Below are 15,875 nucleotides of genomic sequence, written 5' to 3' on the forward strand. Positions count from 1 at the left end.
AGGGGGCTTTCAGGGTGTAAGGAATCGCTTGTCACGCGTGTCTTCAGCGTGGCGCCGCATCAACACGCGGTATGGTGGCTGGCTTTGTGCGGTCTCCATGAGGTAACGTAAAAGTTACGGTAAGTTTGGTACGGGCACGTAATGTAGGTGCTAGTGGTAAGCGTGGTAAGGTCGCAACTCCCATCAGGAAAGAAGATTCTTTAAAGGACATCCTTATCGTGCTTATCGGGCTCGGATTACTAGTTACTAGGGCGCCGCATCAACACGCGGTATGGTGGCTGGCTTTGTGCGGTCTCCATGAGGTAACGTAAAAGTTACGGTAAGTTTGGTACGGGCACGTAATGTAGGTGCTAGTGGTAAGCGTGGTAAGGTCGCAACTCCCATCAGGAAAGAAGATTCTTTAAAGGACATCCTTATCGTGCTTATCGGGCTCGGATTACTAGTTACTAGTAATTTTACTAGTTTCACGACAGATTTGTAATTGCTCTAAGATAAACCTATGAGTAAAAACTTCTCTTCCCTTGGAGTTCGGTCATTTGCAACGCTCCTTTCAGACTTTGAGAAGTTTTGTTACTCTCCCGGCTGTTTGTATGGCTCTCTGCCATGCAGACAGTGCGTGCGTATTTTTAATAGCCAATAGTACAAATTGTTATTAATTGATTCTTTTTTTTTACAGAAAGATTAACAGCCTAACCCTTTGGAACAGAAGTATTTCCAAATCTTCCCAGGGCAAAAGCATTTATTCACTTGTGCCAACTGGCAACTATGTTTTAGTGGAATTTGATGTTGATGACATGGCATTGCCCAACAGACCTCACCTTTTAGTTTCTCACTTCTCTGCGCTGTACATTTTCCAAGCCTAGTTACAGTAAGAGAAGAGTGTTTGCATATGGATATACCGCAGGATCAGGGTAGCTAAACAAGAGCGTGAGAAATTAAGCCCATAATCACAAATATCTTTAAAAATTATATTTTGTGTTCTTTTCATGTGGCTCGTAAGACTTGTGTCACAGCCTTAAACATTTCTTCCTCAGCAGAAGAACTAGGAAGTCAACTCAGATTCCTTCGGATATTGACAGATCTTACTTTTGTTTGAAGTTCATGAGATTGTTTATATCAGACATGCACTAACAATTGTAGGGCCGTGCCTTTTTTTTTCTTTGCCAACAAAAGTCATTTGTTTTCCTGTATTGCTTGGTTTCAGAAAGTAGGGCTTAATGAAGACAACGTGCGCTCCTACGTATACACACTCCTAATTGCGTTGCAATTGGTTGTTATTGATAATCCTGTAGACGGGACAGCGGGACTTCAGGATTTGGCCCGTACATTTCTGCACTTTGTTGTGATTATGAGATGTCTTGTAGGTAGGGCTTACTTCCAAGAGTGTGGAATCTAAGCTGGGTTTAGAGGTGGAGTCTACGAAGTAGCAAATTTCTTCTTGAGAATGCTCTTGAGCAAATGCTCTTCTTGAGAATCAGCCTTCTAGGACTGAGGACATGTTTGGAAAAATGAAGTCTTTTTAGAATCTTTCCAGAATTTCTGAGTCTCCACAGGCTGCTAAGTTTCTAAATGTCTTGTTTGGACGCTGCTTTGAACTAAGAGATTCTGATGTTAAAAACCCAACTGTCTTTAATCTTTCCATTTAGAACTTTGGGTCTCCAGATGCTGTAGCTACTTGTACTTAATCTTCTACATACCAGCTGACACTGGGTTACCTCTCGCACTGCATGGGAAGAAGAAAAGAAGCACTTTTTTTTTTTTTTTTTTTAAAGGAATGTGTTTATTTGCAATTGGTATATTCAAGCCCAAGAGAATTATTGTGCAAAATCTGTGGTGGTCATAAGATGTATATTCATCTAACCCAAGTCTGATCTCAGGCAGAGGTTATATTAATACTTCATCCTTAGACAGAGTCCTCCTGCCCTCAGTCCAGAGAGTGGCTGCTCCCTTAAGGAATGTGTTTATTTGCAATTGGTATATTCAAGCCCAAGAGAATTATTGTGCAAAATCTGTGGTGGTCATAAGATGTATATTCATCTAACCCAAGTCTGATCTCAGGCAGAGGTTATATTAATACTTCATCCTTAGACAGAGTCCTCCTGCCCTCAGTCCAGAGAGTGGCTGCTCCCTCCCATCCTGGTTTGATGTTGCCTCTCAGTTTGGAGTTCAGGCTGATACAGTCCTTTTTTGCCCACTGGGCTCCTGTGTGCTGCTGCACAGTACTTGTAGAGCAGCTGAGGGATAATCAAAGTTTGTGGCCCTGTCAGTGCTTATAACCAAAGGCCTTCAAGCTCTTGTCAAGCATCTTTCTTAGTCCAGGCTCATACTTAGCCTTAAATATGAATCAAGAGTCTGGCAACTGACCAGGCTATTTATTGATGCATCCCTGGTTATTTATTGATGCATCCGTGGTTAATACTTGACACAGATGTATCTGATTCCAGTTTATCAACATTTGGAAATGCTCCAGAAAAGAATAATCAGGTAGATTGTGGCAAGACATTCCATTTCTGAATCTTTTAGGATGACTCATTCCAATGGCAATCTTTTACACTTTTCCACTGGCGGTTCCAGACTTGCTTTCAAGTACTGATCTATTGGTATATGTCATGCTAGACGAAAATCCACCACTGAAACAGGTAGCTGGAATTTAAGAACTCGAAGAAGAGCTAGAACTGTCTGTATGTTTTAAAGCCAGTCATTATTCAATTAAGCTCAGTAACAGACTGTTCTCAAGTTAGAAGAGAATTTTCTTTTTCTGCATTTTGAATAACGGGAAGTACTAAACTTGGCCCAATGCTTTATCTTAGAAGGTGGCTGGAGATGTATGCATGAACATGAACCACTTAAGTACAGGCTCCAGAACAAGAGGTGAAGTTAAGCAGATAGCTTCGACAGAAGGATTTCAAATGCATGAATGTTCTATGAAATACTGGCAGACGTTTGTCTCTAGGAGTGAACAGAAAGTCCTTTGGCACAGACTAACAATAACTGTCAAACAACACAACAAACTTTCAATAGGTGAATAAGAATTTTTCTTGTCCTGTGAGACTTCTAGGCAATAATTACCTACCAAAAATTAACACTCAGAAAGAAGAGTGTTACATCATTACAGCATATTCCGTGCCTTTGTAACCCCCGTGGGAAATACAGGTAGGGATCAGATGTTAATGCTGCAAAAGATTTTAGTCTGGAGGTAAATTCATACCTGAACTGAGCGTGTTTGCTCATTAATTTGCACAGATACACCTACCTACAAATATACGCTGTAAACTGAAAAGCAGGCCATGGGTCTACATTAATTGTGCTAAAGCTATGGGTTTATATATCCCTTTTTAAACGTGCCAGCTATATGTGTTTGACTTCATTGTTGTGATCAAAACCACTGTCACTCGGATTCAGTAGAGATATGTGGAATCTGGAGAACCAGCATCTCCTTTCCTCCCCAAATCTTTTTGCCTAGTGCATTTTATGATGTCCTTGCATTACATCTCCCAATTCTCATATAAGGCTAATTCTCAGTGACTTGGGAATACTGTCCTTTTGTACTCGAAATAGATTATACTCTGGGGAAAAGAATGAAAATCTTTAAATTCAGTAAAAATGCAACATTGAAACCCTATGCCAAGAGGTGTTTTCATAACATACCACTTAAACTTTTGTAAGCAATGTTTTTATGGCACTCAAAACTCTAAGTATTTAGGATCCTTTTAGGAGTTGTGGTTGATATAAAGCTATATAGCCAGACTTTGTCTTTGCCCTGCATTTGACTTATTGAGGAATCAAGGCTTCCTAGCATGTTGTACTGCGAATAAGTTGCTTAGAATAACTATCATGTACAAGAAGGATTGTCTTCCATAGTGTCAAACATCCTGCTGAGTCTTAGGCATTGTCTCTGAGGATCTTCACATCATTCAAATATAAATACCAACTTTAAATCAGTTGCTTGGCTGCTTTTCCTCCACCAGTAGAGAGGGATTCCTCAAAAAGGGTGGAAGAGCCCCTGTTAGGCTCTCTGGCCTGGCTGTTGAGGAAACACAAATCAGTCAGCCAGTCTTCCCTTTGGGCTAAGCCAAATGTCTCAGCTTATGCATGTGCCATCCTTCTCCCAGCTGGCAAAGAGGTAATGCATGTGGAATTGGGAAGGTTCCATGTCTCTATAAAAATATTTTAAATTCTTTGTGTGTGTATACCATATGTTTAAATTCTGTGTGTAGCTATATACACATATATAAAAAAGTATATGAAATATATATACACGAAGGGGTGTGTGTGTGTGTGTTTATTCTAAAGTTTGAACTGTTGGTTTCTCCTCCAAAGATTGCCAAAATTCCTAAACATCTTGTGGGTTGGTACAACTGTTGACACAACTTAGTTCTGTCTAGCATCCTTGATAATATGAATAGTTATTAATCAAGACATATTAATTGGCATATACAAATACATTGATTTCTGTAACAAGCACATTGTTTTATAGTCTTTAATTCTAAGTAAAGTACTAAGTTCACTTTGTTTTGTAGCACATGAATCTTGGATTAATCAGTAACTTTATGTGATACTCAGAAATCTGGAACTATCCCAAACAGACCTCAGGAAAAAAACTCTTAATTGATGCTTAACCCCAGACACTGAGTTTTGCATCCAGTTTTCCCCATTTATCAAGTTATCTTGCATCTATTTTCAGATGCTGAGGAGATGCTAAGTAGGTTATTCAGATTGTAAACACAGATAATTATGCACTGAGATGTTTTCCTTGTGTTATAAGTACATGAGCCATTTTTATACTAGGTAATGAATGCTTCTGTTTTTCCTGATATTAGATTGCTTCATCTTCAATATCTAGACTGATTGTTATTTATATATGTATTTATGTTTTTCCTTGCTGTCATTACTGAAGAAAATTTTTTTTAAAATGTTTTTTTAAATATTCCACATGAATTTCTGTTTAAACGATATTAAACTAGAAATTTTCAAAATAAAGTAAAACTGTAAGTACCCACTGCTATTTTTTGAATTCTGTTATGTGGTTAAGGATTACTGATATAAGTAGCTGTGTGTGACTTGAGTATGTCCAGCTGCTAAGAAAGAGATTGTTTACATTGGTAAAAATTTACGGCATATGTCCCAAAACTAGCTGTTAGATGCTGTGGAAGATTATCTAATGCTAACCTTTACTTCATCTCTAAATCATTTCAGGTAATTAGGTTAGGTTTTCAGATGAGAACTCTTCAGTATTTCATGACTTTCTGGCCCGGGGAGGTGTGTTTGGAGCTTACCCATGTTATGTGTCTAAAATATGTACCACTTGTCCATGTCATGGAAGGTGTCAGAAGTATTCCAACCATATATTTACTCCCTAATGGACTCACTAGTAGGTAAATTATGTCTTCCATAAGGATCTTGAGTGTGTCACAAGCTGCAAACACCATTCACCTTCTCCCAAGGTCCAGAACTTAAATCCTTGTTGCTTTTGACTTGGAAAATGTAAATATTCATACAAACGAGAAACTAACTGTACTGACCAGATAGGATTAATTAGGGTATTGAAGGAGTGTATCATTTTTATTCTAATCTTGGTTTTGGCAGGTAGCTCTTCAAAGAGATGTTTAAAATGTTTAGATTATCGTTAATTAGGTTCATTAAGTTGTGGTACAACAGATTTTAAAAGAAAAGGGAGAAATGACAAAACTACGGATGTTTGCATAGTTGTTTTGAGCGTGGTTCTGTATTTTGCTGCTGTTTAAGTGGCTGTATTGGAATGACCAAGGAAAATAACGTAATATGTTGACAGTGTTGACTGGTTGGCACAAAGCAGTTGGGATTGCTCAAACAGTGCCCTTTGCAGAGAGTCAAGCACTGACAGAATGAGGTAATCAGGGTACCTCATCAGGCCTATCTTTGCAATCATAGTGAATTTCTATTCCACAAATTAACTTACTTTCCCTATTCCCTCTCCCCCAACCTTTTTGTTTGTTTGTTTTTAAGTTAGCCTATGCTAGAACTGATTGAGTGCTCTCAAAAGGCTTCTTGTAAAATTGTCCTAATGGTTAAACATTTCTTTCCACAGTGTATGGTTCAGGATGAGGCTTTTATCAACTTTCTCATTGCCAAATCAAATGGGATTCTAGCGTGGCAGATGAACTTTTTCATTTTTGTACCTATAAATACATATTTATAGGTGCTATTTCCATGAAGGATATAGATAATTTCTGCTCAGTGTATAATCTATTAGTATGTAAATTCTGCTGACAAACAGTAATGCCTTATAAATCGTTTCCTCGTGATAATTCGTTTGAGAGACCTTCAAAATAATTCAAGACCTTAATCTGAGCAGAAAAGCCTTAAGCTGAAGAAAAAGTATATGTTTTATGTAAAACGATACAAGAAACTTGAAAGCAGAGGGAAGGATAAGAAATAAGACTGCTTACCAATATAAGCATGCTATGAGGCACAGGATGGTCAGTCTCAGGTCTTCCTCTAAGAGTCTGTAGTTAAGCATCAGCATAGGTGATGCTGTGATGTTCCAAGGGATGAATTCAGTATTCACTGAGGTTCTGTCTGACCATTCTTTCTATGAAAATGGTGAAGAAAATGATACTTGCATAGATAGAAGAAATCTGTAATTTGTTTAAACTAATGCTTTATTAGCTGGAGCTGACACTTCTTTTGACTCTAATGTTTCTGTTGTGAAATATGGAGTAATTGCAAAATGAATAAAAATTAATTTCTGTTAATACAAATTAACAGAAATAAAAGCCTTTTGGTTGATGCTTTCATTGTGGTGAACACATTTAATGTGTGAAAGTGTGCTGAGGATCAGATTGGGCATTGCTGTTTGATAAAATACAGTAACAATTTGAAAGGCGTGTCTGTGAAAAGCTACCTTTAAGACTTAAACCGACATTTCAGTTTGCTGTGAAACAAGGTACTGAAAAACTGAAATTCTCTTAGCTCCTTTGAAAGTCTCAGGTTAGAAGTCTAAAATGTAGCTATTTGGGAGATTTTAATACAAAATCTAAATTCCTTGCCATAGCTATCCCTCTACCCTCCAAACTCAGTGCTCGAGAGCTTAGCATGGGTGATAGAGCAGAGGCAGAATTTAGTTGACGAATTGAGAGGAAGCTTTTTAGAAGACAATCTTGCATAGCTTCCCACTTGCCTATGCAAAATGGCTTAAATAAATTTTAGTTGCAGGGCATAGCAGTTCATTTTCTCCACCACCACTTAATTAAAATTAATGGAGAAACAGTAATTAGACTTGGAAATTAGAACTGCTGCATCACCAACTTAATTTTTCATGATCCATCTCTAAGATGACCTTTCACAGTATCACCTGTGGGTCCTCTACACAGATGTTACCTCAGAAAGGAACGCCTTTAATTGAGCCTTCCCTAGAATTAGGCCATCGCCTTTCAACGCATGGCCCTTCCTATGCCTTAGACACACTAGTTTATGATGCTGCCTTCCAGCCTTAGGGACAGGGGTGATCATGGACCCGACCTCTATTTTAGTAAGACAAGTCCTCATTATTTCTACTCTGGGGGAGGGAAATTGTCTAATGGGTAATGGACCCACTACACTGTTATATTCTGCCATTTCAGAGGGGTATGAGGGACTTTGAAAATATGCTTTAGATATGCTGATGATCAAATCTGTTTCAAATAGCAAACTGAAATTATTAATGATTGTGTGTACAAAATGGGCCCATACTTTGCAGGGATGGGGGGGTGGAGTGGGGTGGTGAAGGGGGAATGCTCCCCTAAGATTTTTGCGCATCAAAGTTCAACAAACCCTGAATGAATTTGATGCAGTATCGAACAGAATAATCCTAAATGTAACCTAAGTAAGAAAACTGGTTTTTAGATGTATTTTACGTAGAAACTTTTCTCTATACTCCAATTTTCTTTTCTGACACAAAATGACAACTGCAGTTCATTAACAAGTTGACAGGATTCTATATCCATTATAACTTACTTGATCCAGTATAGCAACCTTCTACTACTAGGAGGGATTTGATGAAAATACACAATGAATTGATAGCTAATTTAATGAATTAAACCTCTGACTGTGACCACATGTTGAAAACATATTTTTAACTGAGCTCTTCATGTAATACCTGATGGCTGTCATCCACATTTATTTTTTTTTCCAGTTACTGAAGAATTACCGGAAGTGGAGAATTGAATGCCCAGAAATAAGTGCAGATTTACAGCCATCTTCTGTTCTTGGTCTTTTGCATGCTGGCTATCATGGAGTCCTGAGATCAAGGGACCCACATGGAAGCAAAGTTCTGATATACAGAATTGGTGAGTGACAAAATTACTTGGACCCGTTTCACACCTGGCTCTGGCACTGATGCTATTGTTTTGTTTTATAGGGGGTTTTGCTTTGTTTAGTTGTGGTTTTATTGGGGTTTTTTTTTATTAATTCTCACAGTTTGAGCAGCAAAATAAAGTATTTTATGGATACAGCACCGGGGTTGATAAAACTAGATAATAACAGAATGTCTTAATTAGAAAGGTAACATATTTATGTTCCCTGTTAGGAATACCTTTACATTAATATAAAGGTGAGTTTATTGAGCTGTAGCAGTTATATCAGACTTATATACTGGTATGGCTAAAGCTGTACAAACCTTTATGGAGAATTTTATTTTCTTTTTAGTGGAATTCTTGTCTCCATCAAAAAAGGCTGAAGGTTAAAACCCTACAACTTTCAAGAATATGTGGTTATTTGGGTCTAAGTGTCCCAACAATTATTTGTTTCCATGCAAATTTTGAAAGCCATGTGCTAAGACTGTGGTACTGGTACACATGCAGCACAGAGGGGAGAGAGAGAACAGAAAAAAAGGTGTACACCTAGTCATGTACCAACGTTCAGTTTAGATGTAGATGAGAAGTTCACTGGGTTTTCACTGTTAGATGTAGCCAAACAGCCCTATCTAATAACACTCTGAAGATCCTTGATTTGTTTCAGGTACTCCCAAATGTCTTTTGAAAAAAGTTGTAGTTAAATGATCACGTGTCATGTTTTAACCCCAGCTGGCAACTGAGCACCATGCTGCCTCTCGCTCACTCCCTCCGCAGTGGGATGGGGGAGAGAATCGATTTAATAATTGAAGTAAAATAAAATAGTAGTAGTAGTAGTAATAATAATAATAATAATGATGACGATAAAAGAATGTACAAAAGCAAGTGATACACAATGCAGTTGCTCACCACTTGCTGACTGATGCCCAGCAAGTCCCTGAGCAGTGGTCCCCCCAGCCAGGTTCTCCCAATTTATAAACTGAGCATGACATCATATGGTGTGAAATATCCCTTTGGCCAGTTTGGGTCAGCTGTCCTGGCTTTGCCCCCTCCCTGCTTCTTGTGCATCTCCAGCCTTCTCATGCTTGACTGACCAAGAAGCTGAAAAGTCCTTGACTTAGTGTAAGCATAACATAGCAACAACTAAAACATCACTGAGTTAACGTTATTCTCATACTAAATCCAAAACACAGCACTATACCATCTACTAGGAAGAAAATTAACTCTATCCCAGCCAAAACCAGTTACTGTATTTCTTTGTGCTTGTTTTGGACAGAGAAGTTATTTTGGCAACTTTTACAGAATTGTTTTGATATCAGCTGGTCTAGTAGAAAATGATGTGTGTCTCTGCAAAGTTGTGTTCTCTGAAGCTTTCATCTAGAGTTAAGGCTTATCCCGTGTAATTATTTGCTCAGGCCTCAGAAAAACAAGTGGGATTCGCTGAATCTTGACAGAATTACTGCACTGAAGAAAAACTGCATTGATTGATTGGATTGATGATCTGTAGTTTCTGCTAACATGACTGTTACTGAATTAAACTGTTCCTTATATATATTCAAAATCTTATACTGGAGGCCATGGCCATAGGTGGAACATACTACATTAGGTGGTATCTACAACTATGTACCATTAGGTAGTACCATCTACAAAAAGAGTTCAAGAGATGAGTGACAGAGCAGGTACACAAAGTAACTTCTGTACTGGCAAATCTGGCTTATTTCAGGACCTTTGGTATTGCTAGTTACTTCTTCTTGAGAAGCACATTAGAAGCAGTAACAAGTAAAAGCACAGGTGTATGTGGTATCCTCATGGTAATGCAGTGCAATCTATTTGCTCTTCAGGACAATGGGATCCCAGTTTATTTACAGCATACGATGTGTTTCGTGTAAGTCTTATCACATCTGAACTCATTGTAAAGGAGATTGAAACTCAGCGAAATGGAGTCAAGGCTATCTTTGATCTTCAAGGGTGGCGATTTGCTCATGCATTTCAAATCAGTCCAGCAGTGGCCAAGAAAATTGCTGCTGTACTCACAGTAAGTATGACATACTGCTTTATGCTTCTTCATTGTCATAACTCCCAATTTTTGATCTGTTCTAAGCTATGGTAAATCCTCCTTCCTTAGACCTTCTTAGAGTCTATGCACCTTGAAAGAACAAGAGCTTAAATCCGTGAAAAGTCAGACAGCTCAGGCATAGTTTGTGCTTGATTTGACTTGAAGTATGTTCTTCTATAGCAGTAAAGGTCCTTTAGCCTCCGAAGTTTTAGAACTCCATTGACCTGTTACAACATAAGAATTTCATGAGTGTAAGAGCAGATGAAGCCCAGTTTTGTAAGGATCTGTATTGGTTATCACATTTCATCTCCCCTCTTCAATTCTTCTATGCATTAACTCAACATTCAAAGCTTTTTTTTCCTTGGGCCTCAGAGAAGATGAGAAATAGCATGTGCTAAGAGTAATTAATAGTAGGACAGTATTAACTTTTTACTAGTATGGATGATGCTATGTAACCATCCAGCTGCTACCAACAGAATGCATGGTGTTTATGTTCTGCTTGCTTTTTGCCCCCCCAATGTGAGCATTATTTTGTGCGACTCACTGCTACCTCACCTCCTATTTTTCACAAAACTTCTAGGGACTTTACTGTCTTTAAGACTTTTTTCTTTCTGTCAAATTCAGTTGAACTTTGCCAATGGATTAGAGAGGAGGAAGAAAAAAAGGAACAAAAGAAAAAAAGAAGGGGACGGAGAAATTACAGGCAAGCTACAGTGTAGTCTTATAATTCCATTTTCCTTCAGAAGTTAGGTTGAAAATCAGTAAGAATAAAACTGTTAGCCTGTGATGTGGAAATGAGCCAGGGAGATAATCTCTTGCTCTGATTTGGCAAGGTTCATATCTGAGGTTCAGTCAAAGCTTAGTCATTGAACTAATATCATCAGAACTTCATCTGTTCTTTTTTTTTAGTATCTGCTGTAAAACTTCAGTGAAACCAGCAGGTATTCCCAATTTTTCACACCTAGAATAAGGACTCTTGATGTTCATATGATCCTGGGCCAAATCTCATGAGAACAGGACATGTGAGAATGTTTCAGTTGATTTCTGAGCTACTAAACAACTTGCTAGTAGTTTTTTAATCTTGAAATAGAGAAGAAAGGAGGTAGAATAATACATTTTGACGTGGCTTAATAGCCAGCAACTAAGCATCACACACCCACTCACTCACTCCCCTCCGGTGGGATGCAGAGAGAATCAGAATGGTAAAAGTGAGAAAACTCAGGGGTTGAGATAAAGACAGTTTATTAGGTAAAGCAAAAAGCTGCACACGCAAGCAAAGCAAAACAAGGAATTCATTCCCTACTTTCCATGGGCAGGCAGGTGTTTAGCCATCTCCAGGAAAGCAGGGCTCCATCACGGATAACAGTTACTTGGGAAGACAAACGCCATCACTCTGAACATCTCCTCTTTCCTCCTTTTTCCCCCAGCCTTATATTCTGAGCATGACATCATATGGTATGGAATATCCCTTTGGTTGGTTGGGGTCAGCTGTCCTGGCTGTGTCCCCTCTCAGCTTCTTGTGCACCCCCAGCCTACTGACTGGTGGGGTGGGGTGAGAAGCAGAAGAGACCTTGACTCTCTGCAAGCACTGCTCAGCAGTAACTAAAACATCCCTGTGTTATCAACCCTGTTTCCAGCACAGATCCAAAACATAGCCCCATACTAGCTACCGTGAAGAAAATTAACTCTCTCTTAGCCCAAACCAGCACATTCTCCACCCCTTATTCCATACCATTTATGTCGTGCTCAGGTCCCGCACTATCCATTACTTCCTCATTAACCACCACCCCCCTTCCCATGCTTTGATATAAAACACAGATATCATTCCTTTAGTCTATGGACCACCCTTGTAAAATGTCCAAAAATATCCACAAAATGTCTGTTGAGTTGATTTAGTCCATGCCTTTGGGCTCCATCTGGTATGGTGGTCACTCAAGACAGGAGAGGCACTTTCTTGTGTGGAATTACTGGGCACTGAAGCTGGCTCTGGTTGGGTCACTGCTGCACTTGCACTGCTTCTTGTAAGGCTTGTCCTCGGTTGGTTCAGGTGGTTCTTGCTATAGTAACTCCTATAACATGCAACTCAAATCCTGGATTAGAGTAATTTAAAGGTATCTCCACCCCCGGTTCCTTTGGACCAGACCATCAGGTTTAACACTGCAATGAATTCCTCCCCTTGCCCCTGCTCCAGCTTGGACTTATGCACAGGCTGCAGTCCCTTTGGGGTGTACGTGCTCCAAGTGGAGCCTTATCTATGAGCCGCAGTCCAGGGGTATACCTGCTGCGGCAGAGAGTTAACCACAGCCACAGATGCTTCGAGGTGTACCTTCTCCAGCCTGGACTTCCCTTGGGCCACAATCCCTTCAGAGGTGTACCTGCTGCGGCACAGACATAACCATGGCCACAGATGCTTCAAGATGTACCTGCTCTGGTGTGGACTTATCCACAGTCACAGCTACTTTGGGGTGTCCTGCTCCCATGAGGACTCATCCACAGCTCACAGTCCCTTTGACTGGAGTTCACACTGGAGTTCCAGCCTGTCCAGTACAGCAGCACAGAAACAGCAGCGATGCCCTGGCCGTCTGCCAGCCCAGGCTCATCACCATGCTGTTACCAAAATGTTCCCAGGCACAGCAGAGTGAGATGATCAGCAGCACAGCAGTGCGGTGAGCAGCAAGAGCAAAAAGCAGCCACTAACAAGCACTGGACTCTAATGTACAGTAAGGCAAGCAAGCCCCAGGGCAAGCACAGGAGCCTGCTGATTAATAGCTAAACAGCAATAACAGCTATAAATTTGATCTAGCACATTCTAATCAAACTTGTTGTTATCTCAAATGCTTTGGGCCCCATGCTGTGCCAAAAAAAGGACTGTCATGGTTTAACCCCAGCTTGGCAACTCAGCCCCACACAGCCACTTTTTTTTTTCAGATTCCATTCATATATTTCACCCAGAGATTGTCTTAGTGTTGTTCATTATGCTTTTAAGTAAAATTAAGGAATGTTACTTTCAACCCTATGTTTTTCTGAAGAAATGTGCCTTGCAAGTTACTATCCTGTATGAAGTAACAGAAGTTAATAGAAAGGAAATAATGTGCTATGGAATGGAAAGCATAGAAATATTAGTAAGTGACGTCATCTTGAAAAACCTTTACCCCATGCAAAACCAAACTTTTATGAAAAATGCTATAGTAGACTTTAAGTATATGATAACATAGTAATTTGCAGTAAACCTATAATTGGATAGTTTTAATGTCTTTATTATACATTAAAATCTAAAAGGAGTTGCACTTAAGAAATATGTGGCATTTGTTGTTTTTTTTTTTTTATCCATCAAAGAGTGCATGAAATAATGTGAGAAGAGCTACTGTAGTAGGGAGAGCTGTTTGTGAGAAGTACCATTTTTATAAGCAGAAAACCTCTGGTCACAGAAGTGTATCAGTTGGGCTATGAATGGAAGCCATACTTTCCCTGTTGCATAATGTTGTCTTTGAGCACTGCCGTGTTTTCTTTTAACATGCAAAGGTCTGGGATTTCTAAATGAATCTTGAATCCAAGTGGAAGTCTTTCATATTATAAAGGCTGTTTAGCAGATACAATTTTTATTTTTTTATTTTCATTATGACACTAATCTTCTTGTAAAGCTGAACTTCTTGGGCAAATTCCCAGTAGTTTCAAGGCTCTAAATTACATTTATAAGGCCTCTAAATTATATTTATAATTGATTTAACGTAAAGTTAGTAGCTTCAATGGCTTATATTTATATATATTTATTATCCTTCTGGCTGTGACTTAACAATGAAAGCACATGGCTAGATAGCTTTTTGGTGTATTAACAGCAGAATCTCTGCTACAAAGAATTGTACCTCTGAGGAAAGGCTGAGGACAAGCTTTGTACATTACTTACGTGTAATTTGGTGAGGGTTTTCTTATTTGTTTGTTGTTTGTTTGTGTTTTTTTAATAGCCTCTCCTCATACTGTTTTTTGGGTGGGTTTTTTTTTTGTTTTTTCCTTCTAATGGGAGGAACAAGATGTCATTTTCTAAGCATTACTGGGGCAGTGTAAACTAAGAACACTTCAGTGTGCAGGTATTGGCATGGTCAGGAGGAATACTGTAACCTACGGACTAGATAGTATTCACAGATTTGTCCTTAGCAATAGAATCTCTTCATTAATATTTTCTTTTTCTTATGCTTGTTTTCATATATGTTGACAGGATTCCTTTCCACTAAAAGTTCGAGGTATCCACTTGATTAATGAGCCTTTATTCTTCCACCCAGTCTTCGCTCTAATTAAGCCTTTTCTCACTGAAAAAATAAAAGAACGGGTGAGTACACACAAATCTCTTTCTGCTACAAAAGCCCTACATGACAATCTGCAGCACTTCCCTTAGGACCTGGTACTCCTGAGCACTGAAGGGCATGATCATTTTTGCGTGTTAGTGCCATGCAGGCCTCCGGAATCTAAGTGAAAAGTATTTGCAGTTATCAATAATGTGAGAGTTGCAAGTGGTTGCTGTTATCACCACTCTAAAGATAAAACCCACTGTGACACAGAGAGGTTAAATTATTTGCTTGAGGTCACATAGCAATTCTTCTGCAGGACTGGGAAGAAATAGGTCCCGGATCTCCCAATACTCTGCTTATAAATGACAGTGAGAAATTGTCACTGAACAGTGGTGTTATGCTCCAAGTTGTGTAGAATTAGTAGAAGACAACTTTTTACTTCTGAAAGACCTGCAGAGGCATTTATGCATCAAAAATAGGTCAGGCTTATTTTCAAAATTTCTTTCCAAATAGCTTCTTAGTTGTTTTACATTGTTTTGCCGTTTTAAATCTGAAAACCCTGTTTGTATTTGGATGCAAAAGCGTTGCAAGAATTCTGGGGTTTATAGCACAGGAAGAATATTGGAGGTTTCAGCTGGCAGAAAAGGAAATACTGTGCAGTGTTATACAGCAGGACTAAGGTACAAAGTAGGCAGCACTGCCTATTGTTATTCCCACTCTGAAGGCTCCTTGTCTCAGTGTATGGATCTTGTGCATTTGCAGTAGCCGCTGCGCTCCAGGACAGTAGATCCAGAGTTTTTTCTGGTCACTGTTAGCTGTTACTTGCCAGTCCCCTTTTTCCTAGCCTGTGTGCTTTGTTATGGGAGAGAGGCAGGATTGTTTCTGCCAGCCTTGTGCAGTCAGTCCCTCACTCTGAAAAGATATATGAAAAAAGTTGAGTATGTTCCATCATCCTGATGCAGTGGTGCTTCTCCTCTCACATTAATACCTGTGAAACAAGCCTCTCCCACCTGATCCCACTCAGAGCATCTCAAGCTAGAACTCAAAAAGCAGAAAAGAGGGCAGATGTACAGTAAAGGCCTAAAAGAAAACAAGAGCGATATCCCAGTTCATGGAATGGAACAGATGCAGATTGGCTTGTCTCCTGGCTTAGAGTTTCAGGTATGATCTGAAAAAAAAACCTCTAAGGGCCAGTTCCCTATACCTTCATAGGAATAATTACTATTC

At 39.3% G+C, this 15,875-nt stretch overlaps 1 protein-coding gene across 1 annotated transcript in view; it reads left to right on the plus strand.

The window, feature by feature from the left end:
* Nucleotides 1-5,296: 5,296 nt before the first annotated feature.
* TTPA (alpha tocopherol transfer protein) overlaps nucleotides 5,297-15,875 on the plus strand; it is an 11,583-nt gene continuing 1,004 nt past the window's right edge. The window contains exons 1-4 of the mRNA XM_035889754.1: nucleotides 5,297-5,371; nucleotides 8,153-8,306; nucleotides 10,151-10,344; nucleotides 14,579-14,689. Coding sequence (XP_035745647.1) covers nucleotides 5,297-5,371; nucleotides 8,153-8,306; nucleotides 10,151-10,344; nucleotides 14,579-14,689 — 534 coding nt within the window. The remainder of the gene's footprint in view (nucleotides 5,372-8,152; nucleotides 8,307-10,150; nucleotides 10,345-14,578; nucleotides 14,690-15,875) is intronic.

The sequence above is a fragment of the Egretta garzetta genome, unplaced genomic scaffold (genome assembly GCF_000687185.1).
Source record: "Egretta garzetta isolate BGI_Z169 unplaced genomic scaffold, ASM68718v1 scaffold132, whole genome shotgun sequence".
Lineage (NCBI taxonomy): Eukaryota > Metazoa > Chordata > Aves > Pelecaniformes > Ardeidae > Egretta > Egretta garzetta.